At 59.6% G+C, this 27,688-nt stretch overlaps 1 protein-coding gene across 9 annotated transcripts in view; it reads left to right on the top strand.

Moving 5' to 3' along the window:
- Positions 1–6,753: 6,753 nt before the first annotated feature.
- Positions 6,754–27,688, top strand: part of GRIN1 (glutamate ionotropic receptor NMDA type subunit 1) — a 28,107-nt gene continuing 7,172 nt past the window's right edge. For 5 of the 9 annotated variants that reach the window (XM_076009182.1, XM_076009178.1, XM_076009181.1 and 2 more), the window contains exons 1-10: positions 6,754–7,088; positions 9,365–9,499; positions 12,351–12,527; positions 14,343–14,405; positions 15,186–15,286; positions 21,579–21,700; positions 21,776–21,950; positions 25,302–25,446; positions 25,544–25,627; positions 27,526–27,667. In XM_076009182.1, the coding sequence (XP_075865297.1) occupies positions 6,831–7,088; positions 9,365–9,499; positions 12,351–12,527; positions 14,343–14,405; positions 15,186–15,286; positions 21,579–21,700; positions 21,776–21,950; positions 25,302–25,446; positions 25,544–25,627; positions 27,526–27,667 (1,402 nt within the window). In that variant the 5' untranslated portion in view covers positions 6,754–6,830. The remainder of the gene's footprint in view (positions 7,089–9,364; positions 9,500–12,350; positions 12,528–14,342; positions 14,406–15,185; positions 15,287–21,578; positions 21,701–21,775; positions 21,951–25,301; positions 25,447–25,543; positions 25,628–27,525; positions 27,668–27,688) is intronic. The other 4 variants (XM_076009184.1, XM_076009180.1, XM_076009179.1 and 1 more) reach the window with 1 other exon arrangement.

The following is a 27,688-nucleotide window of genomic DNA, read 5'->3' as shown; positions in this document are numbered from 1 at the left end:
AGACCCTGACTTTATTTTTTATTTTTATTTTTTTTTGAGACAGAGTCTCACTTTTGTTGCCCTGGCTAGAGTGAGTGCCGTGGCGTCAGCCTAGCTCACAGCAACCTCCAATTCCTGGGCTCAAACTCCTGGGCTCAAGCAATCCTCCTGCCTCAGCCTCCCAAGTAGCTGGGACTACAGGCATGCACCACCATGTCCGGCTAATTTTTGTATATATATTTTTAGTTGGTCAATTAATTTCTTTCTATTTTTAGTAGAGACGGGGTCTCGCTCAGGATGGTTTCGAACTCCCAACCTCGAGCAATCCGCCCGCCTCAGCCTCCCAGAGTGCTAGGATTACAGGCGTGAGCCACCGCGCCCGGCCAAGACCCTGACTTTAAAAAAAAAAAAAAAAAAAAAAAAAAAAAAATCCTGTCTTAAAGTAAATCTGAAAAAAAAAAAAAAAAATAAAAAAATAAAAAAAAAAGAAGCACGCTGGGAGGCCAAGGCAGGCGGATTGCTCGAGGTCAGGAGTTCGAGACCAGCCTGAGCAAGAGCGAGACCCCCCATCTCTACTAAAAATAGAAAGAAATTGGCTGGACAACTAAAAAATATATAGAAAAAAATGAGCTGGGCATGGTGGCACATGCCTATAGTCCCAGCTACTCAGGAGGCTGAGGCAGAAGGATCGCTTGAGCCCAGGAGTTTGAGGTTGCTGTGAGCTAGGCTGATGCCACTGCACTGTAGCCTGGACAACAGAGTGAGACTCTGTCTCAAAAAAAAAAAAAGAGAGAGAGAGAGAGAAGAAGAAGAAGGAGGAGGAGAGGGAGGAGGAGAAGAAGAAGGAGAAGAAGAAGAAGGGGGGGAGGAGGAGGGGGAGGAGGAGGAGGAGGAGAAGAAAAAATTAGAATTAGCCAGGCGCTGTGGCAGGCGTCTGTAGTCCTAGCTACTTGGGAGGGTGAGGCAGGAGGTTCACTTGAGCCTTGAAGTTCAAGGTTACAGTGAGCTGTGATTGTGCCACTGCACTCCAGCCTGAATGACAGAGCGAGTCCCTTCCTTCGTCTCTCTCTCTCTCTCTCTCTCTCTCTCTGTGTATATATGTATAATATATATGTAGTTAAGATCATACTTTTCCACAAATTGAAGTATAAATTCAAGCAATCCCTATGGAATCTCAGCAGAAATTAACCAGTTTGTCCTAAAATGCATATGTAAATACAAAGGATCCAGAGTAGCCAAAACAATCTTTTTCTTGTTTTTTTCTTCAGAGACAGGGTCTCGCTCTGTCGCCCAGGCTGGAGGGCAGCGTTGCAGTCACAGCTCACTGTGGCGGTGGACACCTCAGCTCAGGCGTCCTCTGGTCTCGGCCTCTCAGAGTGTTGGGATGACAGGCATGAGCCACTGCACCTGGCCCCAGCTAATTTTTGTTAACTGAATGGAAATGACACAGCATATCAAAATTTGTGGCATCTATAGCAGTGATAGGTGGGAACTTTCTATGAAAATCAAGATATATTTTTTGTTTGTTTTGTTTTTTTTTTTGAGACAGAGTCTCACTTTGTTGCCCAGGCTAGAGTGAGTGCCGTGGCGTCAGCCTAGCTCACAGCAACCTCAAATTCCTGGGCTCAAGCGATCCTCCTGCCTCAGCCTCCCGAGTAGCTGGGACTACAGGCATGTGCCACCATGCCCGGCTAATTTTTTGTATATATACTTTTAGTTGGTCAATTAATTTCTTTCTATTTTTAGTAGAGACAGGGTCTCACTCAGGCTGGTTTCGAACTCCCGACCTTGAGCGATCCACCCGCCTGGGCCTCCCAGAGTGCTAGGATTACAGGCGTGAGCCACCGCGCCCGGCCAAGATATATTTTTAATTTCAATTTTTATTATTTATTTATTTTTTTTTTTTGAGACAGAGGCTCACTCTGTCACCCGGGCTAGAGTGCCATGGCGTCAGCCTAGCTCACAGCAACCTCTGACTCCTGGCCTCAAGCAACTCGCCTGCCTCAGCCTTCCGAGTAGTTGGAACTACAGGTGCATGCCACCACCCTGGGCTAATAAAATCTTGATTCTTAGTTTAAAAAGCCTGCTCAGAGGCTGGGCGTGGTGGCTCACGCCTGTAATCCTAGCACTCTGGGAGGCCAAGGTGGGAGGATTGCTTGAGCTCAGGAGTTCAAGACTAGCCTGAGCAAGAGTGAGACCTCATCTCTACCATAAATAGAAAGAAATTGGCCAAAACAACTAAAAATCGAAAAAATTAGCCAGGCACCGTAGTGCGTGCCTATAGTCCCAGCTACTTGGAAGGCTGAGGCAGGAGGATCGCTTGAGCCCAGGAGTTGGAGGTTGCTGTGAGCTAGGCTGACGCCAAGGCACTGTAGCCCAGGCAACAGAATGAGACTCTGTCTCAAAAGAAAAAAAAAAAAAAAAAAAAAAAAAGCCTACTCGGATGGGCACAATGACTCAGCACTTTAGGAGGTTGAGGCAGGAGGATTACTTGAGGCCCAGAGTTTGAGACCAGCCTGGGCAACATAGCCAGACCCCCATCTCTACAAAAAATTTTACAAATTAGGCAGACACATGTCTATAGTCCCAGCTACCGGAGGCTGATGCAGGAGGATGCTTGAGCCCAGGAGCCCTGCAGTGAGCTGTGATGATGCCACTGCACCCCAGCCTGGGTGACAGACCTTGTCTCAAAAAGAAAAAGCTGGCCGGGCATGGTGGCTCACGCCTGTAATCCTAGCATTCTGGGAGGCTGAGGTGGGCAGATTGCTCGAGGTCAGGAGTTCAAAACCAGCCTGAGCAAGAACATGAGACCCTGTCTCTACTAAAAATAGAAAGAAATTAATTGGCCAACTAATATATATAGAAAAAATTAGCCAGGCATGGTGGCACATGCTTGTAGTCCCAGCTACTTGGGAGGCTAAGGCAGGAGGATCGCCCAAGCCTAGGAGTTTGAGATTGCTGTGAGCTAGGCTGATGCCATGGCACTCTAGCCTGGGCAACATAGTGAGACTCTGTCTCAAAAAAAAAAAAAAAAGAAAAGAAAAAGAAAAGATAAGAGAAAGCCTACTCAACCACACAGCATTTCCATTCTGGGTAAGTAGCACCTCTGTTCTCTCAGTTGCACAGGCCACAGACTTTGGGGTTACACTTGGCTCCTCACCCTCCGTGCCCCACGCCCTATGATCTCCATGTCTTTCCCTGGTCCTCTCGCCTGGCTCGTGGATTAGCCCAGTAGCTTCCTAGGTGCTCACTCCACTTTCCATTGCTCCTTTGAACTCTTACCACACAGCAGCCGGGTGATCCTGTCTAAATCCTAAACTGAACCATATCACTCTCCTGGTCTACACCCTCCACTGGCCTCCCATCCCACTTGGAATAAAGCTGAAGCCCTCGTGGTGGCCTACAAGGTCCCCCAGGGCCCGGCCCACGGCCACTGTGCTCTCCCTGTCTTCCTCTCACTCATTTCTGCTGCAGGCCACACACTCTTGCCCGCCCCAGGGCCTTTGCACGTGCCCTTCCCTCTCCTTGGGACACTCTTTCCTCAGATATTTGCATGGTTTCTTCACTCATTTCGTTCAGATATTTTTCACATCTTTTCGGGGAGGCATTCCCTGCAGCTGCACCCTGTATTGGAGTTAGCTGTCCATTGCCGCATAACAGCTTACCCCAAAACTCAGTGCTCAAAGCAATAATAAGCTCCTATTACCTCTCGGTGCAGTTTGGCAGGGTGGTTCCACCCTAGGTCTCTCTGAGGACTCCTCGATGACATCAGCCATGGCTGCCACCTCTGAAGGCTCCCAGTGGCTGGAGGCTCTGAGGCTTCCCTCGTGGGTCCCCCCTCGGCTGGCGTCCTCTGGCACCTGGGCCTCTCCCAGGTCTGCCTGGGTGTCCTCTCCACAGGGCGGCTCCCGAGTGACCCAAAAAGGAGAGTAGCAGGTGGAAGGTTCTTTCTGGACCTCGGAGGTCACCTTCTACTACATACCATTTTCAAGAAGGAGGCTCAGAGCCCCATCCCCATCTGAGTGGGGAGACTGGGCTCCACCTCTGGGAGGTCAGGTGTGCCTGAGAAGCTGCAGACACCTGCTGAGCCGCCACCCAGCCCGTCACTCCCTGGCCCCTCGCTCTGCGTCACATTTCTTCAGAGCGTGCCCCTCTGCGAGGAGGGGCCTCCGGTGCTCATTGGTCTGCCATGCGCTTTTTTTTCCTTTTTTTTGAGACAGAGTCTCACTCTGTTGCTGGGGCTAGAGTGCCATGGTGTCAGCCTAGCTCACTGCAGCCTCCAACTCCTGGTCTCAAGCCATCCTCCTGCCTCAGCCTCCCAAGTAGCTGGGACTACAGGCATGCAACACCGTGCCCGGCTAATTTTTTCTATATATTTTTAGTTGGCCAATTAATTTCTTTCTATTTTTAGTAGAGACAGGGTTCCGGTCTTGCTGGCTGGTTTCGAACTCCTGACCTCGAGCGATCCTCCTGCCTGGGCCTCCCAGAGTGCTAGGATTAGCAGGCGTCAGCCGCCGCGGCAGCCTGCCATGTGCTTTGTCTCCAGGAAGGCAGGGAGTCCATCCTCCTCACCTCTGCGTCCCCAACAGCACGCGGCACATCATAGGTTCTGGGTAAATGCTGCATGAGCTAAACGTGGACACGCAGTGTTGCCCACAGGAGGGTCTGTGGGCACCTTGGGGTGTTGGGAAGGACAGGTGGGGTTCCGGAAGTCAGCGGGGATAAGGCCAGAGCAAGGAGGGACACAGGACAAAGGGTGTGGGTGGGGCCGGCATCAGGCTGGCAATAGGGCCTCCCCGTGCCTGGGGGCTCATTCCCTGCCAGGGTACTTGGGCTCCCCCAGATTGGGACAGAGGCCCCAGCCCCAGCTCACCTCTCCATCCGTGGCCAGCCCCAGGGTGGCCAGTCCCGTCTCCCCAGCCACGGCATGGAGGGAGACCCTCAAGCCTGTCCTCTGCCAATGGCAGCCATGGGCCTGGATTTCTGCACATGGCCTCTGCCCATCCATCCCATCCTCCCTGCCTGTCAGCTTCTTCCTCTCAAAACTAGCTTCCTCTTGATACAAAATGTGTCTGCAGGGGCTCCTGACCACCTGCGGCCTGGGGGAGGCAGTGGCATGCTGGCAAACTCTCTCTCTCTCTGAAGAGAAAAAAGAAAAAGGCCTGATTTGTAGGGTTTGATGATTTCCACGGTATAAACGACCCCGGCATGGCCCATTTCAAGCTCCCGGCTGTGGTGCAGCTGCAGATTTCTGAATACGTAGCAGTGGGCTCCGCAGGACCAGTAAGAGCCAGGCCCAGCCCCTCACTGAGGCAGCACCCCACAGTGGCTGCCCCCCCCCCAGCTGAATGCCTTTCTTCCCGTGCTGCCCTGGAGCTGTCTGGGCCCAGGTCCCACCTGCCAGAGGCCACGGAAGTTTCTAGGCGGGCAGTTTAGCCCCTGAGCAACTATTCCCCTGCACGGAGGGCAGGGGCCCAGAGAGGCTGCTTGACACAACGCAGCCCCGCCCCCCCCCCTCAGCTCAGGGCGTCCAGGGAGTTTGGCTGGTGGAGAGGACAGCGGGGGAAGGGAGCAGGGAGTGTGACCCTGAGGCGGAGACCTGGCTCCCCCACTGCACTGCATGAGAGAGCAACTGGGTGTGGGGACCCTCCTGCTTCCCCCCCCCCAGGGGCTTTGCTGTTAGGGCTGTGAATCCTGAGCTGCTATTGGAAATGGTGATGTCACTGGTGGGGGGTGGAGTTTCAGCCCTCCTTCGGGTTAGGGAGGGGGGAGCACAGCACACCCCAGGGGTGGAGGGGAACAAAGAATTAGGATGGTGAGGGCCAGAGGGACAAGGAAGGATCTGGAAAGGGGCACGAGGCCCGGGGGTCCTGGGAGCGCGCGGCGAGAGGGGCTGGAGAGGAGGAGACGTGTGGGACAGAGGACAGGAGGTGCGAACCGGCACCCACACGGGAGCTCACTGCGCTTCCTGGTGTCTAACCTCAGTCCCAGCCAGTTCGGGTCCGGACTCCCAGTCTCCCCCGGAAGATCCAGTCCACACACGGGGGCAGCCACTGCCGCCCTTGCTCTTCTTCACCCTGGGGAGGGGGTTCCAAGTCACACAGCCAAGCGGACGAGCCTCTCCCGCACTCTGAGCCTGTGCGGCTCAGAGGAATCCCAGCGTCGTGCCGGCACGCACCGCTGAGAGCCTCCCCGCGCCTCTGGGTGTCCGACCCGAAAGAGCCACCCCGAAATAGCACCGCTGCGGGCGAGGACTCGTGCGCGCGCACGGACGCGACACGTTCGGTCATATAAAGACGTGCAAGGGCACAGGCTGCACGCGGTGCCAGGACCCCTGAGACGCTTGCAAGCTCCGCTGCCTGCAGCGTGGGTCACTGTCCCCGGCCCCACTGCACACGCACGCGCGCACACGCACGGGCGCTGCCTGGCTCACGCGCGCTCCGACAGAAGCTCCCGCGAACGCAGGCGCGCGCGCCGGCGCGGGAGGCGCCCCTCAGCTTGTGCTGCGAAGCGGGGGCGGCGGGAGGGTGGGAGACGCTGGCCCCGCTCGCAGCTTTGCAGCTGCCGCAGTCGCCGCGGCATCGGGACCGGGAGCAGCGCAGCCGCGGAGCCGCCGTGTCCCCTCCGCGTGGGGCGCTCGGGCAGCGCCGGGACCCGCGTCAGCACCGCGGACAGCGCCCCCCGCTCGCGAGCCGCTGCGGGGACCCGCGCCCGCACCGCGGCCCCCGGCGACACGCGGCGTCCTCAGCGCCCGGGCGGGCGGGCGCAGGACAGCCCGGGCGCCCGCGGGGGACGCACGGAGGGCGCCGCGTTCGCGCTGTCCCGAGCCAGGCCCGCCGCGGCCGGAGCCCATGAGCGCCATGCGCCTGCTGACACTCGCCCTGCTCTTCTCCTGCTCCTTCGCCCGCGCCGCCTGCGACCCCAAGATCGTCAACATCGGCGCGGTGCTGAGCACGCGGAAGCACGAACAGATGTTCCGCGAGGCCGTGAACCAGGCCAACAAGCGGCATGGCTCCTGGAAGATCCAGCTCAACGCCACCTCCGTCACCCACAAGCCCAACGCCATCCAGATGGCCCTGTCGGTGTGCGAGGACCTCATCTCCAGCCAGGTGCCCACCGTCCCCTCCCCCACGACCTCCCCGCCTCCTCTCCCCGCCCTCCCGGTCCCAGTCCACTCGGCCCTTTGCAGCACCCTCCCTCCGCCTTAGGAGACCACCCTGGGGTCCACTGGCTCCTTCTGGAGAGGCGAGGTCCCACCAGGAACCAACACCGGGGTCTGCTGGCTCCCCGTCTCAGCCCCAGGCTGGTCACCTGCCACCCTGGCTCATCATCAGAAAGCCTGTGGGCTCCCCGCCCGTGGCCGGTGTGTGCCAGCACTGGGGGGGGGCATTCTGGGCCCAGGGGCAGACGTGCCCATCCCAGCCGCAGGCCTGCGCTGCAGAGCTTTAAGCAGAACGGGGCCTGGGGCCATCTTTGTTTCTGGTTCCAGACTCTCCCACCCTCCCTCCGGCCCTTCCCCTGTTCACGGGTCTGCCCGAGTCGGGAAACGGCCCAGGTGTGGGGCAGGCTGCTTTGTGGGATGGGAGTGGGGGCTGTCAGGGCACAGCGTGTGAGCCGCCAGCAGCCCCGCTGTGCTGTGGGGGCGGACCGACTCCTGAGATTTTGCTGTCAGGGCTGCCCGCCCTGGGCTGAGCTGCCTGCTGAATGCCAATGAAGCTGCAAGCAGCGCCGCAGTGCAGCCGTTTATGTAAGAGGCAGGACAGACACCAGCCACGGGCTGCTCACACACGCTCACTTGATGGGCACGGCACATGCATGGACAGGCATGCTCACGCGCACACACACAGGCATTCACTAGTGCACGTCTGTGCACCTCAGTGTTACACAGTCAAATGCACAGGCACATCCATGGGCACGTGCTCATGTGGCACACACTGCCTGGCATGCACACCCAGGTGCACACACGTGTGTGTACTTACATGCACTGGTTCAGTCATGCACACACAAGTATATAAACATAGGTATGTTTGGCATACAGTACATACATACTTATCCCAGCACACGCTCACGAACACCTGCATGGGCACACACGCGCACTTGCACACACGCGCCCGTACGAACACTGGCCCATGGCCCTTTGCCGGGCACCTGTGCGTGGAGACTGGCGGGGAGGGCCAGGGCGGGAGAGCCAGTCCCGGCAGCCCCATGCCAGTTTTGCTCAGAAATCCCCTCCCTACCTCACAAGCCATCCCATGCCCCACCCACCAATGGCACCAAGGGACAGGACTGGGTGACGTGACTGTGGCTTCAGTCACGTGTCCCATCTGAGATGGAGCAGGGACATGGAGGCGTGGAGTCCAGGAATGCAGGCAGCGCCCTTTCTGGGGAATCCCTTCTCCAACTTGCAGTCTTGCTGTCCGTGGGCACTGCCCCCAGAGCAAGGGCAGCAGTGGCTGTCACTCACAGAACACACCTTCTGGTCCAGGCACTGTCCTGACACGTGGGGCCATGCACTGCACCGCCTACCGCCATTTGCAGAAGCGAGGGGTACCTGTGGCTCTGAATGGCACAGGCAGATCTGGGGACAGACACAGACATTCCGATATGAGGGTGGTGTGGACCCCTAGCCACCTTCCTCCTGCCTGGGAGGAGCTGCAAAGGGAAGGGAGGTGTCCACGACAGGGAGTGGAGCCACCGGCCCCCAGGTGCACCTTGGTCACGGCAGGAGGCTGCACTGCCCGCCTTCCTGGAAGAGGGGGCCAGCACACAGGTCAGGGCTGGGTCCTGTTCAGACAGAACCCATCTCGGGCCCAGCCCTGGGGGCCCTGGCAAGAGGGACCAGGCCTCTCTGGGGGTTCTTTGTGGAGCTCCCCTCAACCTGAGGCAGGCCATGGGAGCTGCCACCCTGTCTGGGGTGCTGGCCTGCACCCACCTGACCAGGACGGGCACAGCCTGAGTGTCAGCCTCCTGGTGCAGGACCAGCTCTGCTCCCCAGCCTATCCTGGGGTGCATCCCATGCTCGGGGTGGGGGGACGCAGGCCCTAGGGGACGTAGGATATGTCACTCTGCCTTGCGGAGTTCTCACGGTCTGGCCTAGGGCTGCCTCTCCAAGGCCCCCAGCAGGCAGTGTGAAGAGTGAAGGGGGAACCGGGCAGGGCCTGTCCCTTGTGTGTGGCACCTGTCCCGCCTCTGCGCTGGTTTACAGACGGTCATGGGGTCTCCTCCCCTGATGCGGGGTGTGTCCAGGGCTGTGTGCACACGAGTGGTGCCACCCAGACCCTCCCGTGGGCTGCTGGGCTCAGCTCCTGCTGCTTCCGGATCCCGGGCTCTGGCGCAGTGCCAAGCCCACCCCTGCCCGAGCTGACCCGGTCTCCTGTGTCCACAGGTCTACGCCATCCTAGTTAGCCACCCACCTACCCCCAACGACCACTTCACTCCCACCCCCGTCTCCTACACCGCCGGCTTCTACCGCATCCCCGTGCTGGGGCTGACCACCCGAATGTCCATCTACTCGGACAAGGTAAGCCCAGGGCCATGCGTCGTGCCAAGCTGGTCTCTGCCCTTGGGAGACACTCACATGTAACTCACACCCGCCACACACGCGTGGTCTCACAGACCCTTGTGCATACTCACACACACTCATGCACTCCCACGTGGCAAACTCACACGCACACTCACACGTTCACACTCACAGGCACCCTCACACAAATGCTTGCACAGACAGGTGGCCCGCTGGGTAGGTTACATCCCCTCCAGCGGGGAGGTCCCCCAGGGCCAGGAGAAGGGAAGAACAGGGAGACCTCCTAGACAGGGGGACTCGGAAGGGGAGATTTGGGAAGCTGGGAACCAGGGCTCCAGGAGAAGGAAGAGGCTTAGGCAGAAGGGGGGGGTGCATGCCACGCCCGCAGCCAGCGCCGTGGTCACCGGCCTCTCCCACGGCCGGGTTGGGGGCGGGGAGTGATGCCGCGTTTGCACAGAGTGGGTAGAGGAGGCAGCTCGTGGCAGAAGTGGTGGCCTCGGAGCTCCGTGTCCCTAGAGCTGCTGGCACCTCAGCTCAGCCTCCTGTGGAGCCCGTGTGGCCCATGGGCTGGGGCAGGCAGTCTCCATCCAATCCTGGAACAGCAGCTAGAAGAACGGAGAGGCCACCCAGTCGGTTTTGCAGGAAACTCTAGCCTGGGGAGGCACGGGACCTGCCTCAGCTCACGCATCCCTCAGTCAGGCGCAGTTCTTGGAGGACCCACCATTTGGGGATGCTGACTGGCCTCTGGGAGGCTGGAAGGGCCACCACAGCCTGCTCCCTGCCACCTGCAGGCCTAGGGCCACCTGCAGACACACCTGGAGGGGCCACATGGCAGGGGGCTTGATGCCAGGCCTTGTGGGTTCCCCCATCTTCTCCAGACACCCCCTGCCTGGGGCCGCAGTCCCAGAGAGAGCTGCCTTGAGGCACAGAGATGGTCCTAGCCATGCCCCAGCCCGTGGGAGGATGGGGATGGGTTTGCACTCAGGTGAGGACTGACCCTCCTCCAGCTCTGAAAGCGCTGGCATGCCCTGAGGAGTGGGGGTCTCACTCCTGTGCCCTCTGGCCACAGCCTCCTTCCCCGCCCCTTGGGCACCAGTTTGCTCGTATGTAAAGGGGGAAAGTGGCCTAGGAGGAAAGCAGCCAGGGTGGAGGACAGGTGGGAGGCAGGGGGAGGAGGGGGAGCGGCACCACAGGTAGGGCTGAAGCCCGCAGCCACCCCGGGCCCACTCACGGCCCACACTCAGCCACCCTTGAGCCCAACTCACAGACCACGAATGCCAGCCCAGGAGCCTAGCAGCCCCGTGGCCAGACAATGGGGACAGGGTCAGGGGACGCTCTTCACTTCGAGGCACTGCCCCCAGTCCTTGAAGAGGGAACAGGTGGGGCCTCAGAAGGCCACAAGATCAGCGTGGCGCCAAAGGGCGGCCGCAGGGACTGTGCTCACCTGCACAGACACAGAGAACCCAGGCTGAGAGGGCAGGGCTGCTCCCCGCCCTGATAGCATGTGGGAAGCAGGGCAGGGCTGGTGAGCAACAACTGGGATGTAGGAAGAGGGGACATGTGGCCCAAGAGCGAGGACTTCCTCATAAGTAGTTACTGCACTTGGGAAGGACTCCACGTGCAGCCATGTGGGGTCAGTGAGAGTTTTCTGAGCTCAAGTTGTCCAGCAAAGAGGTGGGCTGGGCCAGGCGTGGTGGCTCACGCCTGTAATCCTAGCACTCTGGGAGGCCGAGGCGGGCGGATCCCTCAAGGTCAGGAGTTCGAAACCAGCCTGAGCAAGAGCGAGACCCCCGTCTCTACTGAAAATAGAAAGAAATTAATTGGCCAACTAAAACTATACAGAAAAAATTAGCCGGGCATGGTGGCACATGCCTGTAGTCCCAGCTACTCGGGAGGCTGAGGCAGGAGGATCGCTTGAGCCCAGGAGTCTGAGGTTCCTGTGAGCTAGGCTGACGCCATGGCACTCTGGCCCAGGCAACAGAGTGAGATTCTGTCTCAAAAAAAAAAAGAGGTGGGCTGCTGGGGGGCAGTGAGCCCACCCAAGGAAGAGCTCTATAGAGACGGACGTCCCTGTCGGGGTGCTGCTATGGCAATGCCCAGACTCACATTAGGTGGGGGAGGAAAGACCAGCAGGGTGGCACCTAGTGGGAAGAAGTGGGGTCCCCAGGGCGCAGCAAGTGTCCCCAGCATGGAGGAAATGGGGTCCCCAGGGCCCAGCAAGTGTCCCCAGCAAGGAGGAAGTGGGGTCCCCAGGGCCCAGCAAGTATCCCCAGCAGGGAGGAAGTGGGGTCCCCAGGACCTGGCAAGTGTCCCCAGTGTGGAGGAAGTGGGGTCCCCAGGGCCCAGCAAGTGTCCCCAGGAAGGAGGAACTGGGGTCCTCAGGGCCCAGCAAGTGTCCCCAGGAGGGAGGAAGTGGGGTCCCCAGGGCCTGGCAAGTGACCCCAGCAGGGAGGAAATGGGGTCCCCAGGGCCTGGCAAGTGTCCCCAGGAGGGAGGAAGTGGGGTCCTCAGGGCCCAGCAAGTGTCCCCAGTGTGGAGGAATTGGGGTCCTCAGGGCCCAGCAAGTGTCCCCAGCAGGGAGGAAGTGGGGTCCCCAGGGCCTGCCAAGTGACCCCAGCAGGGAGGAAGTGGGGTCCCCAGGGCCCAGCAAGTGTCCCCAGTGTGGAGCAAATGGGGTCCCCAGGGCCTGGCAAGTGACCCCAGCAGGGAGGAAGTGGGGTCCCCAGGGCCTGGCAAGTGTCCCCAGGAGGGAGGAAGTGGGGTCCCCAGGGCCTGGCACCTGTCCCCAGCAGGGAGGAAGTGGGGTCCCCAGGCGGCGGCGCCTCCAGCCTCAGCGCCCCTGTGCCCGCAGAGCATCCACCTGAGCTTCCTGCGCACGGTGCCGCCCTACTCCCACCAGTCGAGCGTCTGGTTCGAGATGATGCGCGTCTACAGCTGGAACCACGTCATCCTGCTGGTCAGCGACGACCACGAGGGCCGGGCGGCGCAGAAGCGCCTGGAGACGCTGCTGGAGGAGCGCGAGTCCAAGGTGAGGCCCGGGGGCGGCGGCGGCCTGGCGGAGCAGGAGGAGAGGCGCGGGCGCCCGCTGTGTCTGTGGCTCCGTGTGTGAACACCTTTCTCTCCATCGTGCATGGTCAGCCGCTCCACGTCTGGCAGCGCCCGCCCCAGCCTGTCCTCCGCTCATTTCACTTGCTTTTGCCATTAGTCGAAATCTCCTTCGTGTCAGTCCCTGCGGGGCGAGGGCTGGACCACCTGGAGCTCCGCAAACACCCCCCCCAGCCCGCCACGGGCCGCCGCCCCCGCGGCGCCAGCCAGCCTCTGAGCGCGGGGCGCTGCCTCCGCCGACCCACCCCTCCCTAGGGCGCTGCCCCCCACCACGGCGCGGCCTCGAGCCCCCTCCCGAAAGGTCCCAGCCCCTGCCTGCTGGGGCACCTTCTGTGTCCTCCCCCCGCCTGCAGCTCACAGCTCGCCAAGCCCAGACACAGACACCTGCCACCGCCACGCGGCCTGGCGCCCCAGACCCCCTGGACTCAGCTGGGGCCCTCCCCAGGGCCCATGAGACCCACCGGCTCCCACCCCAGCCCAGCCTGAGTCCACTCTGTGGGGCTGCAGAGAGATCAGAGCCAGGCTTTCTTGGGGGGGGGGTCCAAGTGACCCCGCCCCCTTCCTTGCCCCGGTATTCCACGAGGAGGAGCTGGCACTCAGCAGAAGAGACCCAGGACCCCCAGGGCCCTGGGCGCTCAGCACCCGGCCCACGGCTCCCGGGCCAGGCGGAGAGGGAGGGAGGCCTAGGCTGAGAGGGGCCCGGAGGCCAGACCCAGGGAGTGGGGGGGGGGGCGGCGGGAGCATGTTCTACCCTTGAAGTCAGCGCTGGCTTCCTCAAACTTAGCTCACTCTGGGGGTCCCCCCCCCGCCCCCTCGCAATGTGCCACAGGCCCCTGGAGGGAGTAGGAGGCCTGGGTTGGGGGGTTGAAGCCAGAGGGCAGACCAGAGGGTCCTGGGGGGGGGTCCTGGCATGGGGTGTCTGCTGAATCTGGGTGGGGGGTTGCCTGCGAACTCCGAGGGCCCCTCGAGACTGTGCCCGCTCAGCCCCAGCACCCAAGAGGCACTTCATCTCCCGGCGTGCTCACCCACGGCCACACTCACACCCTTGCACACCCAGCCACCTGCTCCCCTCCCAGGGCCACACCGCTGGCCCTCATCCGAGGCACGAGACACCTCCGTCACAGGCCCCACCTCCCACCCGGACTCAGAACACGCCACCTCCCACCTGCACACCGCAAGCTGCCTGCACTGGCCCCGCCCTGCCTTGCAGCTCCCGTGGACTTAGCACGCCCACGCAGACGCCAGGGACACGCGCCCGCGGGCGCACATGTGCACACACATCCTCTGGGGCCTCCACGTGGGCCGGCGGGCGTGGGCACACCAGTCAGTGAGAGCCTCTCGGCTTCCAGAGGGGCAGGAGGGAGGACAAGGGGGAGGCCTGAGGGGGGAGGGGGAGGGCACTGCCGGGGGCCACACGCAGGTGCATGGCAGGGTGGGGGTGGCACGGGGGACCGGAAGGGTGGATGCGGACAGGGCCTCCCTTTCTCCCAAGAGCAACCCGTTGGAGAGCGTAGCTTCACGGCAGGGAGCCTCCGTGGCCCCGCCCCCCACGCCCCCTGCCCCCAGCTCCGCCCCGGCCCCCAGCCCCGCCCGGGGCCTCGGTGTTTGCGAGCTCCAGGTACGTGCCCATCTGCAGACGTGCCGAGGAGGTGGTGTGATTGCTTTAGCGCCGTCATTTTCAACCGTTTATAATCTTCTTCTGTGTCTGCATATTTTCTCTGTGCACATTATTCATCAGAGTAAAAAAAGGAACTATGAAAACCTCGACCAACTGTCCTATGACAACAAGCGCGGACCCAAGGTATATATGCATGGACGTGCACGCCACCCACCGACTAGGGCGCCCTGGCCTCCTGCGCCTCGGCCACTAGGGCCGCTGTCAGGCCCAGCCGCCGAGCCGCAGGCCCGAGCAGTGAGGAGAGGCAGCAGGCAGCAGGCAGCAGAGGGCAGGCAGGAGAGGGCAGGCGTGGGCAGCGTGGGCGCCTGAGGCCCACCGCTGCGACCCCAGCCTGCACCCTCGAGGCAGGCACGGCTGCAGGAGGAGCTGCTCTCCGGGAAGTGCATGCGAATCTCCGGGACCCCCAGGGTTTCCTCGTGGAACCCGGGAGGGCGCCCGCCACCCGCCCGGCCACCCGGCCACCCGCCCGCCGGGCCAGGCCGCTCCTGCGGGCCCGTGGAATCAGACCTGAGAGGATCTCCTGAGGTTTTGGAAAAGTCGGCCCCGTCTCTGCTCCCGGTTCCAAAACTGTGGTTTCCTGTCCGCTGCACGCCTGTTTCTGAGTCTGGGTCCATTCAGCTTGCATGCTCAGAGCAGAGGTGAGGACAGGAGAGAGGTGAGAGACCAGAGAGAGAGCAGAGCAGCGCGCAGGAGCGCCAGCAGGCTGAAGACAGAACACGAGCTTCGAAGCCAGGCCAGGCGAGGAGCGAGGAAGGCAGGTGGCAGGCGCAGGTGGCAGGCACAGGCCTCGGCAGCCGTAGCTAAGCTGCCTCGGGGTTCCTAGCGGCTGCGGCCCGACTCTCGCCCCTGAGGCACTATGTCCCCTGCCCCGGCTGCCGGCTAACACCCCTGCTCACACCGCAGGCAGAGAAGGTGCTGCAGTTCGACCCGGGGACCAAGAACGTCACGGCGCTGCTGATGGAGGCCCGAGAGCTGGAGGCCCGTGTCATCATCCTCTCTGCCAGGTGAGGCCGGGCTGCGCCCTCCCCCTTCCCCAGGCTGTGCCCGGGCCACCCTCTGGGCCAGAGCTGGGGCACCGTGGGGCAAAGGAGCTTCAGACTCCAAAACACCCTCACCAAGGAGAGCCCCACTCCACCCCACACACACCTCCACGCACCTGGTGACCTGGCCCGTGTGACATGTTCCGTCTGTCCCTCCGTCCCTGGGCCGTCCCCCCTTCCAGTGACTTGCCACCACTCGCCCCAAGCTGGGCTTTTGGGGTGGCAGATGGATATGACCCGCCGTTGGGGAGCCCACGACTTAAGAAGGCACCTCTGCAAACACGGCCCAGGGTAGGAACATGCAGGTGTGCGGCAGGGCCAGGTGCAAGGCCCCCGGCAGGGAGAGGGCAGCCCTACCGAGAGGACAGGAGCAGCTGGACACAGGAAACCGGTCCGGGGCCCGAGGAAACCAGGCTGCCCTGGGCAGGGTCTGACCCCACACCGCGACCTTGGGGAGGAGCCCCTGGTGGTAAAAACCTCCCTCTTGGTGAATGGCCAGGTTCTCCTGGGACGGGAGAGGCGAGGGCAGGGTGGGGAGCCCTGCCCGTGAGACACACTGTCCACCGTCTGCCCTGACCTAGAAGCTCTGCTCTGGAGGAGACCTGCAGGGTCCCCTTGCCCAGAGGATCTCACCCCAACCCTGCCGCCCTGCCTGCGGGAAAGAGCCAGCAACTCTCAGTCAGAGCAGGGCCGTTTGCACAGTCAGTCAACAAACCCTGGGGGACAGAGCCAGGTGCACCTCCCTGTCCCCGGGGCACAGTGCAGGGTGGGCTGCAGCCGGCAGGCTGCTCAGGCTGGAAGGCAGGCGTCTCCACGGCTGGACAGGGCTGGGGCCTCGCTCCCCCAGAAGCTGCCGCAAGAGAGCGCAGATCCTCCCCCGCCACATACCCCCACACTGGACAATGGCGAGCCCCCCTGCAGAGACACGGGTCACTGGTCCACTCGCCCACCCAATGGTGGGCACTGCTAGAGGAGCCCAAGGCTTTGACACAAATGATCAAAGATGTGCTCAGGCAAGGTTGAGACTGCACGAACCCCGCACAGGGTCTTATTTCTCTCTTTTTTTTTTTTTGAGACAGAGTCTCGCTTTGTTGTCCAGGCTAGAGTGAGTGCCGTGGCATCAGCCTAGCTCACAGCAACCTCAAACTCCTGGGCTCAAGCGATCCTCCTGCCTCAGCCTCCCAAGTAGCTGGGACTACAGGCATGCACCACCATGCCCGGCTAATTTTTTCTATATATATTAGTTGGCCAGTTAATTTCTTCCTATTTATAGTAGAGACGGGGTCTCGCTCTTGCTCAGGCTGGTTTCGAACTCCTGACCTTGAGGGATCCGCCCACCTCGGCCTCCCAGAGTGCTAGGATTACAGGCATGAGCCACCACACCTGGCCATTTTTTCTATATATTTTTAGTTGGTCAGTTAATTTCTTTCTATTTTTAGTAGAGATGGGGTCTTGCTCTCGCTCAGGCTGGTTTTGAACTCCTGACCTTGAGCGATCCACCTGCCTCAGCCTCCCAGAGTGCTAGGATTACAGATGTGAGCCACCGTATTTTTAAGTAATTAATTAATTTATTTAAAAAAAATTTTGTAAAGATGGAGTCTCATTGTATTGCCCAGGTCGGTCTTGAACTCCTGGTCTCAAGCGATTGTCCAGCCTCAGCTTCCCAAAGTGCTGGGATCGCGATCTTGTTTTCTGAGGCATTTCCCTCACTTCCCTCACTCATCAGAGGGCTGGGGGTGGATTTAGAGGATGTGGTGTGATAACAGGATGGATGGGAGGTGGACACAGTTTTGCCATAGACAAGGTCTCACCAAACCAGACCTGCCAGACCTGAACATTAGCATCAGAGTGACCAACAGGACATGGGCCAGAAAAACACATGTAGAACCAATCCACGGAACCTCACTATGCCCAGGTCCCGGCAGAGAGGCAAGCAGCCCCTTCCCCCCTGTGTTCTCTCTGACCAATGAGCCCTTAGGCCACTCTGCAGCCACAGGGACTGCCCTGGGACGGCTGAGGAGCCACCCTGTATTGCCAGCCCTCAGCACCAAGGCCAAGTTTGCCAGACACGGCTCTAAGAAAAATGTCAGCCAGGGAAGGGGACGTGCTCACAGCAGGCAGATGCACAAACATGTACAGGAACCATGTGCAATGCCATACACCATGCACACAAGCACATACCACATAATACCACACATGCACATCCATGCGCACACCATATACATACCACACGTGCACAAATGTGTGGAGCACATACCACATAATACCACATGTGCACATACACACATACCATATACACACCACACGTGCACAAATGTGTGGAGCACATACCACATAATACCACATGTGCACATACACACATACCATATACACACCACACGTGCACAAATGTGTGGAGCACATACCACATAATACCACATGTGCACATCCATGCGCACACCATATACACACCACACGTGCACAAATGTGTGGAGCACATACCACATAATACCACACGTGCGGCCGGGCGCTGTGGCTCACGCCTGTAATCCTAGCTCTTGGGAGGCCGAGGCGGGCGGATTGCTCAAGGTCAGGAGTTCAAAACCAGCCTGAGCAAGAGTGAGACCCCGTCTCTACTATAAATAGAAAGAAATTAATTGGTCAACTGATATATATATATAAAAAAAATTAGCCGGGCATGGTGGCGCATGCCTGTAGTCCCAGCTACCCGGGAGGCTGAGGCAGAAGGATCACTCGAGCCCAGGAGTTTGAGGTTGCTGTGAGCTAGGCTGACACCACGGCACTCACTCTAGCCTGGGCAACAAAGCGAGACTCTGTCTCAAAAAAAAAAAAAAAAATACCACACATGCACATACACACATACCATATACACACCACACATGCACAAATGTGTTGAGTACATACCGCATAATACCACATGTGCACATACATGCACACATCATATACATTCCACACGTATACAAATGTGTTGAGTACATACCACATAATACCACATGTGCACATACATGCACACACCATATACACACCACAAGTGCACAAATGTGTGGAGCACATACCACATAATACCACATGTGCACATACATGCACACACCATATACATTCCACACGTACACAAATGTGTGGAGCACTTACCACATAATACCACATGTGCACATACATGCACACACCATATACACACCACAAGTGCACAAATGTGTGGAGCACTTACCACATAATACCACACGTGCACATCCATGCGCACACCATATACACGTCACATGTGCACAAATGTGTTGAGCACATACCACATAATACCACATGTGCACATACATGTGCATATCATATACACACCACACATGCACAAATGTGTTGAGTAATACCACATAAAACCACATGTGCACATACACACACATACCATATACACACCACACATGCACAAATGTGTGGAGCACATACCACATAATACCACATGTGCACATACACACATACCATATACACACCACACATGCACAAATGTGTTGAGTACATACCGCATAATACCACATGTGCACATACATGCACACACCATATACATTCCACACGTACACAAATGTGTGGAGCACTTACCACATAATACCACATGTGCACATACATGCACACACCATATACACACCACACGTGCACAAATGTGTTGAGCACATACCACATAATACCACATGTGCACACACATGCACACACCATATACATTCCACACGTACACAAATGTGTGGAGCACTTACCACATAATACCACATGTGCACATACATGCACACACCATATACACACCACACATGCACAAATGTGTTGAGCACATACAACATAATACCACATGTGCACATCCATGCACACACCATATACATGCCACATGTGCACAAATGTGTGGAGCACTTACTACATAATACCACACGTGCACATCCATGCGCACACCATATACACACCACACATGCACAAATGTGTTGAGCACATACCACATAATACCACATGTGCACATACATGTGCATACCATATACACACCACACATGCACAAATGTGTTGATTAATACCACATAATACCACATGTGCACATACACACACATACCATATACACACCACACATGCACAAATGTGTTGAGCACATACCACATAATACCACATGTCCTCATACATGCACATACCATATGCACACCACACGTGCACAAATGTGTGCACACACCGTATTCACACCAGTTGTACACACATCCCCACACACCCATACACATGTACCTGTACCATATATATACCATACACACATGCACTCAAGACATGCACGTATATATACACACTGCACAGACACACATACCACATGTGCACACTATCATATATACCACATATGTACTTAGACACAGGCACCCACCTACATGCATGTACATATATACACCACATATGCATGTACATCACAACATGCACATACACATGTACCTGTGCACATATACACCACATGTACATACCACATGCTGTGTACATGTCATACGCCATGCATATGCATGCACTGCACACAGCATACATATCAACCACACACTCACCAACACCCCGCTTCAGGAATCCATGTACATATGTCAGGGCTGGAAAGAACCCCCTCCTCTCACATGCTGAGCCCCTGGGAGCAGACAGCCCCCCAGCGTGCCCCCCTGGGAGCACAGGGTGCAGCCCCAGAGCTTCCACCTGTCACATGTGGGCTCCTCCTCAATGCAGGCGCAGGAGGGAGTTTTGCAGAGAGACTTCATTAAGCCAATCTTAATTTTTAGCCGATTTTCTAGAGAGTGCAAAGAATTTGTTTCCAAAACTTTCATTTTAATTTTCCTGAAATTTATCGGTATCAGCCTTTTCCATAAAACAATCTGATGAGTTCTGATGGACAGATCAGGCTTTTGCTTACAACCGTTTTGCTGGTCATAATCATTCTACCACGCAGATGTCACAGGCCCGAATTGTGTCAAGAAGACAGGCTTGTCTGCCAGGTCTCGGGGAGGCGCAGCAGACAGTGGGTGCTCTGTGCCTCCACACGCAGGGCCTGGGTCTTACCGGGCTAGTGTTGCCGTATTCCGTGTGCAGAGCCACTGCCAGAGGTTCTCACTTGGGTCTCCGGGCTGGTGCTGCACCTGGTGCACCTCTATTTTGTGTTGCTTATGTCCACTGGTAGCATTCCCATGGAGAGCAAACACTGAGGGTTTGCATTTCTTCGTGGGCTAACCCTTGAGAAAACTGGGAGCGGACCCCTTGGGAAGCTGAGGGCCACCTTGGTTTCCAGAGTCAACCCGACCCTGGGGCAGTCCATGGCGCCTGCGGCCCGTACACTGCAGAGGCAAAGGGCCAGTGGTGGTCCAGGCCGACCCAGAGCCAGGTCAGGCCCTGAGGGGGAGAGAGGATCCCCAGCGGCCCTGCCCCAGAGCCCCGCTGGGCCCCAGGCCCTTGTCATGACCAGGAAAGCTCCGGCCCCAGGGGACCCCGTCCCCTGCGTGTCCACAGGGCTCACCCATGAGGACACCCTAAGATCTCAAGGTGCCTACAAGGTGAGGGTCACCTGAGCTTTGTCCTCCTGGTGGCCCTGGCCCTGCGGAACAGGGGTGCAGCTGCCGTGTAGATTTCAGGAGGGAGAGCAGCTCCTGGTCTCTGGGGCAGCCCCCGGGGCACCGGGGCCACTGCAGCATCTCAGCGACCCAGACACGGAGCCCCAGAGGGGTGCGGTTTGCCCAGGAGGTTGCAGGAGCTTGGGCTCTGGGGCGGACTGTCCAGGCACAGAACCGACTCTGTCACTTGCCAACACTTGCAAGCTCACGCGCCTCAGTTTCCCCTACTGACACAGAGGCAGTACTGATTCCTGCCCCCTAGGGATGCTGAGGTTTAAATCAGATAATCCACATAGAGCATGTGCAACAGTGCCCGGTGCCTGGTCAGCAAGTGATGAGCAAGTGATGACCCATCACAGGCCTGGGTCACCGACCAGGGGTCTTCCTGAGGAGAGGGAGGGGGCCCCCAGAGCGCAGTCAGAGGGGACAGGCAGGAACCAGGTGTCTAACCCTGCCCCTGCCCCCAAAGGCAGGGAGGGGTCAGCCACAGAGGTCTGGGAGGCTCCTGGGTCTGGGGGACTCGCGGGTCTCCCGGCCCAGGTGCGGATGGGGCGCAGCGTGGGCCGGGCCCCTCTGCGGGGTCCGCAGGCCTCGCTCTTGGACGCTCTGGGGGCGGCCTGCGCTCGGAGGCGGAGGGCTGGGGTCCCGGCCCTTCAGCCCCGTCTGCCCCACAGCGAGGACGACGCCGCCACCGTGTACCGCGCAGCCGCGATGCTGAACATGACGGGCTCGGGGTACGTGTGGCTGGTCGGGGAGCGCGAGATCTCGGGGAACGCCCTGCGCTACGCCCCCGACGGTGAGTGCGGGGCTGCCGCGGGCGGGGGGAGGGTCCGGCGCGCTCTGAGCCGCCCCCTCCGCCCCGCCCCCGCAGGCATCATCGGGCTGCAGCTCATCAACGGCAAGAACGAGTCCGCGCACATCAGCGACGCGGTGGGCGTGGTGGCGCAGGCGGTGCACGACCTCCTGGAGAAGGAGAACATCACCGACCCCCCGCGCGGCTGCGTGGGCAACACCAACATCTGGAAGACCGGGCCGCTCTTCAAGAGGTGGGGAGGCCGCCTGCGGGGGGTGGGGGCGCGCCTGCAAGGAGTTGGGGGCACAGCTGCGCGAGAGGTGGGGGGACGCCTGCTGGGGGGGGCGCGCCTGCAAGGAGTTGGGGGCACAGCTGAGCAAGAGAGGTGGGGGGCCGCCGGCGTGGGGGGGGCGCGCCTGCAAGGAGTTGGGGGCACACCTGCGCGAGAGGTGGGGGGATGCCTGCGAGGGGGGCGTGCGCCTGCAAGGAGTTGGGGGCACAGCTGAGCGAGAGAGGTGGGGGGCCGCCGGCGGGGGGGGGCGCGCCTGCAAGGAGTTGGGGGCACACCTGCGCGAGAGGTGGGGGGATGCCTGCGAGGGGGGGCGTGCGCCTGCAAGGAGTTGGGGGCACAGCTGAGCGAGAGAGGTGGGGGGCCGCCGGCGGGGGGGGGGCGCGCCTGCAAGGAGTTGGGGGCACACCTGCGCGAGAGGTGGGGGGATGCCTGCGAGGGGGGGCGTGCGCCTGCAAGGAGTTGGGGGCACAGCTGCGCAAGAGGTTGGGGGACACCTGCGGGGGGGGGCGCGCCTGCAAGGAGTTGGGGGCACAGCTGAGCGAGAGAGGTGGAGGGCCGCCGGCGGGGGGGGGCGCGCCTGCAAGGAGTTGGGGGCACAGCTGCGCGAGAGGTAGGGGGATGCCTGCGAGGGGGGCGTGCGCCTGCAAGGAGTTGGGGGCACAGCTGCGCGACAGGTGGGGGGGACGCCTGCTGGGCGGGGCGCGCCTGCAAGGAGTTGGGGGCACAGCTGCGCGAGAGGTGGGGGGACGCCAGCGGGGGGGCGCGCCTGCAAGGAGTTGGGGGCACAGCTGCGCGAGAGGTAGGGGGATGCCTGCGAGGGGGGCGTGCGCCTGCAAGGAGTTGGGGGCACAGCTGCGCGACAGGTGGGGGGGACGCCTGCTGGGCGGGGCGCGCCTGCAAGGAGTTGGGGGCACAGCTGCGCGAGAGGTGGGGGGACGCCAGCGGGGGGGCGCGCCTGCAAGGAGTTGGGGGCACAGCTGCGCGAGAGGTAGGGGGATGCCTGCGAGGGGGGCGTGCGCCTGCAAGGAGTTGGGGGCACAGCTGCGCGAGAGGTGGGGGGGACGCCTGCTGGGCGGGGCGCACCTGCAAGGAGTTGGGGGCACAGCTGTGCGAGAGGTGGGGGGCCGCCCGCCAGGTGGGCATGGTGCAGTGGCGTGCACACCCTGTGGACACTGTCCCCACTTCTCTCCTCTCCCCCCACCTCCCCAGCGCCACCACCTCTGTTTGCACAGAGACAGTCATCCACCCCTTCTCCAACACTGACACCAACACCTCCACTGTCAGTGAAGTCCCCACTGCCTCCGCGGCTCCCGCCCCTACCTTTCCACGCGGCAGCCCAACCTGAGACAGCACCCACCCCACGGTGGCTGGCAACCTAGGGAGGAGGCTCTTTATTTCTTTTTAATTTAATTTAATTTAATTTTTTTTTTTTTTTTGAGACAGAGTCTCGATTTGTTGCACAGGCTAGAGTGACTGCCGTGGCGTCAGCCTAGCTCACAGCAACCTCAAACTCCTGGGCTCAAGCAATCCTCCTGCCTCAGCCTCCCGAGTAGCTGGGACTACAGGCATGCGCCACCACGCCCGGCTAATTTTATATATATATTAGTTGGCCAATTAATTTCTTTCTATTTATAGTAGAGACGGGGTCTTGCTCTTGCTCAGGCTGGTTTCGAACTCCTGACCTCGAGCAATCCTCCCGCCTCGGCCTCCCAGAGTGCTAGGATTACAGGCTTGAGCCACCGCGCCCGGCCTAATTTAATTTAATTTTTTTGAGACAGAGTCTCACTCTGTCGCCCGGGCTAGAGTGCTGTGGCGTCAGCCTAGCTCACAGCAACCTCACACTCCTGGGCTCAAGCGATCCTCCTGCCTCAGCCTCCCGAGTAGCTGGGACTACAGACATGCGCCACCATGCCCGCCTAATCTTTTTCTATATATTTTTAGTTGGCCAATTAATTTGTTTCTATTTATAGTAGAGACAGGGTCTCGCTCTTGCTCAGGCTGGTTTCGAACTCCTGACATTGAGCGATCCGCCCGCGTCGGCCTCCCAGAGTGCTAGGATTACAAGCATGAGCCACTGTGCCCGGCCTCCACCCCCACCTTTCCACGGGGCCCCCCACCCTGAGATAGCACCCGCCCCCACGGTGGCTGGCTGGCAGCCTTAGGAGGAGGTTCTTGATGCGAATGGGGTCTGGGAGCTTCCAAGGACCCAGGAGGTCAGACAGACCGAGAATGGCAGCCAAACCTGCAGAGAGCCAGGGCTGGCCGGGTCCCGCAGACCCAGGCGAACAGCTGCTGTGTGGCAGGAGTTAACTCTCAGAAAGCTGGGCACCATGCCACCTGGGGTGGGGAGGCCCCAGCCACTGCGTAGCCCGTACAGAACCACTGTCCACAGCACCCAAAACACAGATACACATGTAAGTGCAGATGTAGGCACCACATGCACACACATATGTACACACGTGCACAGAACCATGTGTTCACACAGACTCAGAGAGGCACGGAACACACACCTGCCACAAGTACTGCATGGGGATATGCCCCACGTAGGGGTCACGTGTGCACCCAGGCTCACTGATATCACCCGATGGGTACAGCACACAGTTGCACACACAGCCAGACACCAGGCTCAGCCCGCCTCCCTCTCTCTCTCACTGGCACGTGGGCCAGGCATCCTCCTGGGCTTTGGCTTCCTTCTCTGTATTATTATTTTTTTTTTTTGAGTCAGAGTCTCACTTCTGTTGCCCGGACTAGAGTGCCGTGGTGTCAGCTTAGCTCACAGCAACCTCAAACTCCTGGGCTCAAGTGATCCTCCTGCTTTAGCCTCCCGAGTAGCTGGGACTACAGGCATGCGCCACCATGCCTGGCTAATTTTTATATATATATATAATTTTTTTTAGTTAGTCAATTAATTTCTTTCTATTTTTAGTAGAGACAGGGTCTTGCTCTTGCTCAGGCTGGTCTCGAACTTCTGACCTTGAGCAATCCGCCCACCTAGGCCTCCCAGAGTGCTAGGATTACAGGCGTGAGCCAGGCTTCCTTCTCTGTAAAGCTAGGATGGTGGCCATGAGGACCGAACACCCTAACCCATGGAAATCCCTCAAGACAATGTCTGGCCCCAGAAGCCGCTCGGCTGTCACTGGCTGTGCCGTCCACCTGGTGCAGGCACAGATTCCTGCCGTCCCTCAGACTCACAGCGAGAGAGTCTGCTCATCTTTCCATCCTTGGGACTGGGGAGAAAGGAGGCTCGGGCTGCTCGGGAGGCCAGGGAGAGCGAGCACCCCGACACGTCTACACCGTGGTGCTCCCCCACAGAGTGCTGATGTCTTCCAAGTACGCGGACGGCGTGACCGGCCGCGTGGAGTTCAATGAGGACGGGGACCGGAAGTTTGCCAACTACAGCATCATGAACCTGCAGAACCGCAAGCTGGTGCAAGTGGGCATCTACAACGGCACCCACGTAGGTGGGGGTCATGAGGGGGTGGGGGCTGGGGCCTTAGGGTCCTGGGGCCAAGACCCCTGCGTGGCCACCCTCCATCTCATACTCCCACCCCCAGGTCATCCCTAACGACAGGAAGATCATCTGGCCAGGTGGTGAGACAGAGAAGCCTCGGGGGTACCAGATGTCCACCAGACTAAAGGTGGGGGCCCGACCGGCGCCATCCCCAGCCCAGTCACCCACCCAACCCGCCAGGCCTGAGGGAGGGGGCGGTGATGAGGTCAAGGAAAGCCACTGGAGGAGGCTGGGACGGCACCATAGCACAGGCAGGTGGGAGGGCAGAGGGAGGACCGGCTGCCTCCACCCACGGGCTCTCTCTGGCCTCCTCTGACCCAACCCTACTTAAGTCTGGGAAGTCGTCTGGGACAGGATTCCTTTGGGGAAGAACTGATGGGGGACAGTGGGGCAAAGGGATGGCCATTCTGTGTCCTGGTGCAGACCTCATCCCCACACTTGCTGTTCTGAGTCCTGCCTTCCATGCCCCACATACCCCCGTCCAGGTGGTCAGCCCCATGGCCTCCTGGTGTGACTAGGTCAAAGTCACATCCTCTCCCACCCTGCAGCACTCCCTGCGGTGGGACATCCCCTTCTTGGCTCTCCCTGGGCCTTTGGGAGCCCGTCCCCCACTGTCTTTTCCTCGGCCTCACTCCTATTCCTTTGCATGCTTGCATGGGCCCCTCTCTGCTTCTAGGGTGCTCCCCCGAGGGCGCCCCCTGCTGAGCCGCTGCACACCTGCACCACACCCACACCAGCCCCGCCAGCACCCAGACCACCAAAGGCAAGGACTTCACGTCCAGTGTGCCACCCAGCCCCTCCTGGTCCTCACACGCCCCTCAGCCCTGTCTGAGCAGGTGCCCGCCCCGCACCCTCCCGCCAGACCACCCTGCCCACGCCCGCCCTTCCCAGCAGACAGGGTGGGCTTTGCCAACGCCCATGTGGCTTCTCCCTGCAGCTCAGACACCTCCCACGGAAAAGTCTGCAGGTGACGGTCAAAACGCCAAGTGGCCAAAGGCCCCGTCTAGGCTGTCCGCTGTAGATGGCCTTTAACAACTTTGATTCCGGCCTCACTAATTTGTTTTAAAGAGTACTAACAGAAACAATACAAAACATAAGGAGCATTTTTTGTGTTTTTTTTTTTTGAGACAGAGTCTCACTTCTGTTGCCCAGGCTAGAGTCAGTGCCGGGGCGTCAGCCCAGCTCACAGCAACCTCAAACGATCCTCCTGCCTCAGCCTCCCAAGTAGCTGGGACTACAGGCATGCGCCACCATTCCCAGCTAATTTTTTGTATATATATTTTTAGTCGGTCAATTAATTTCTTTCTATTTTTAGTAGAGACGGGGTCTCGCTCTTGCTCAGGGTGGTTTCGAACTCCTGACCTTGAGCAATCCGCCCGTCTCGGCCTCCCAGAGAGCTAGGATTACAGGCGTGAGCCACCGCGCCCGGCCAGGAGCGTTTTTTAAAAAGGAAATAACTAAGTGCTGAAATTGAGGATTGAAGATTTTTTTTTAAAAAAGAGAATAAATGAATACAAAGTTAAAAATAAAATAAAAAGGAAATAAGCTCTTTTAAGGACTCTCAGTCCCCCCCCCCAGGGATAAAAGCCGAAACGCTGCCCTGGGAGCTGAGGCTGGGCCCTGCCCACGGGTCCCCAAGAGCGCACAGCCCTCCCGCCTGGCTGGCTGACGCTGGGCTCCTGCCGCCCCATCAGGCAGCCCCCGCAGGACGCCGCCTCAGCATGCCTGGCCTGTGTCTGTCCCCTGCCCGGCTGCGGTCCCCTCAAAGACAGGAGGTGGGGTGGGCTCAGGGGCGGGTTGCCACGGGGAGGAGCGCACCAGCGTGGCTGGGGAAGAACGGGGCGGGCCAGGGAATGCATGTGTCCCTGCTGCGCAGTGGGGGCAGGCAGGGCCGGGGCTCCTCGCCCCGAGAGCGCGGAGAGGTGCGGCTCACGCCCCGCGGGGACAGTGGCCCACGCGGTTCCGCGGGCGCCAGGCCCCGGGCGGCCGAGGGCCGGGTTCCAGGCCGGTCTCCCCCGCCCGCAGATTGTGACGATCCACCAGGAGCCCTTCGTGTACGTCAAGCCCACGCTGAGCGACGGGACGTGCAGGGAGGAGTTCACGGTCAACGGCGACCCGGTCAAGAAGGTGATCTGCACCGGGCCCAACGACACGTCTCCGGGCAGCCGTGAGTGCCGGGCGCGGGCGG

This window comes from Microcebus murinus, chromosome 12, assembly GCF_040939455.1.
Source record: "Microcebus murinus isolate Inina chromosome 12, M.murinus_Inina_mat1.0, whole genome shotgun sequence".
Lineage (NCBI taxonomy): Eukaryota > Metazoa > Chordata > Mammalia > Primates > Cheirogaleidae > Microcebus > Microcebus murinus.
Note: the sequence above shows the minus strand (reverse complement) of the source record. Positions and strands in the feature narration are given on the sequence as shown.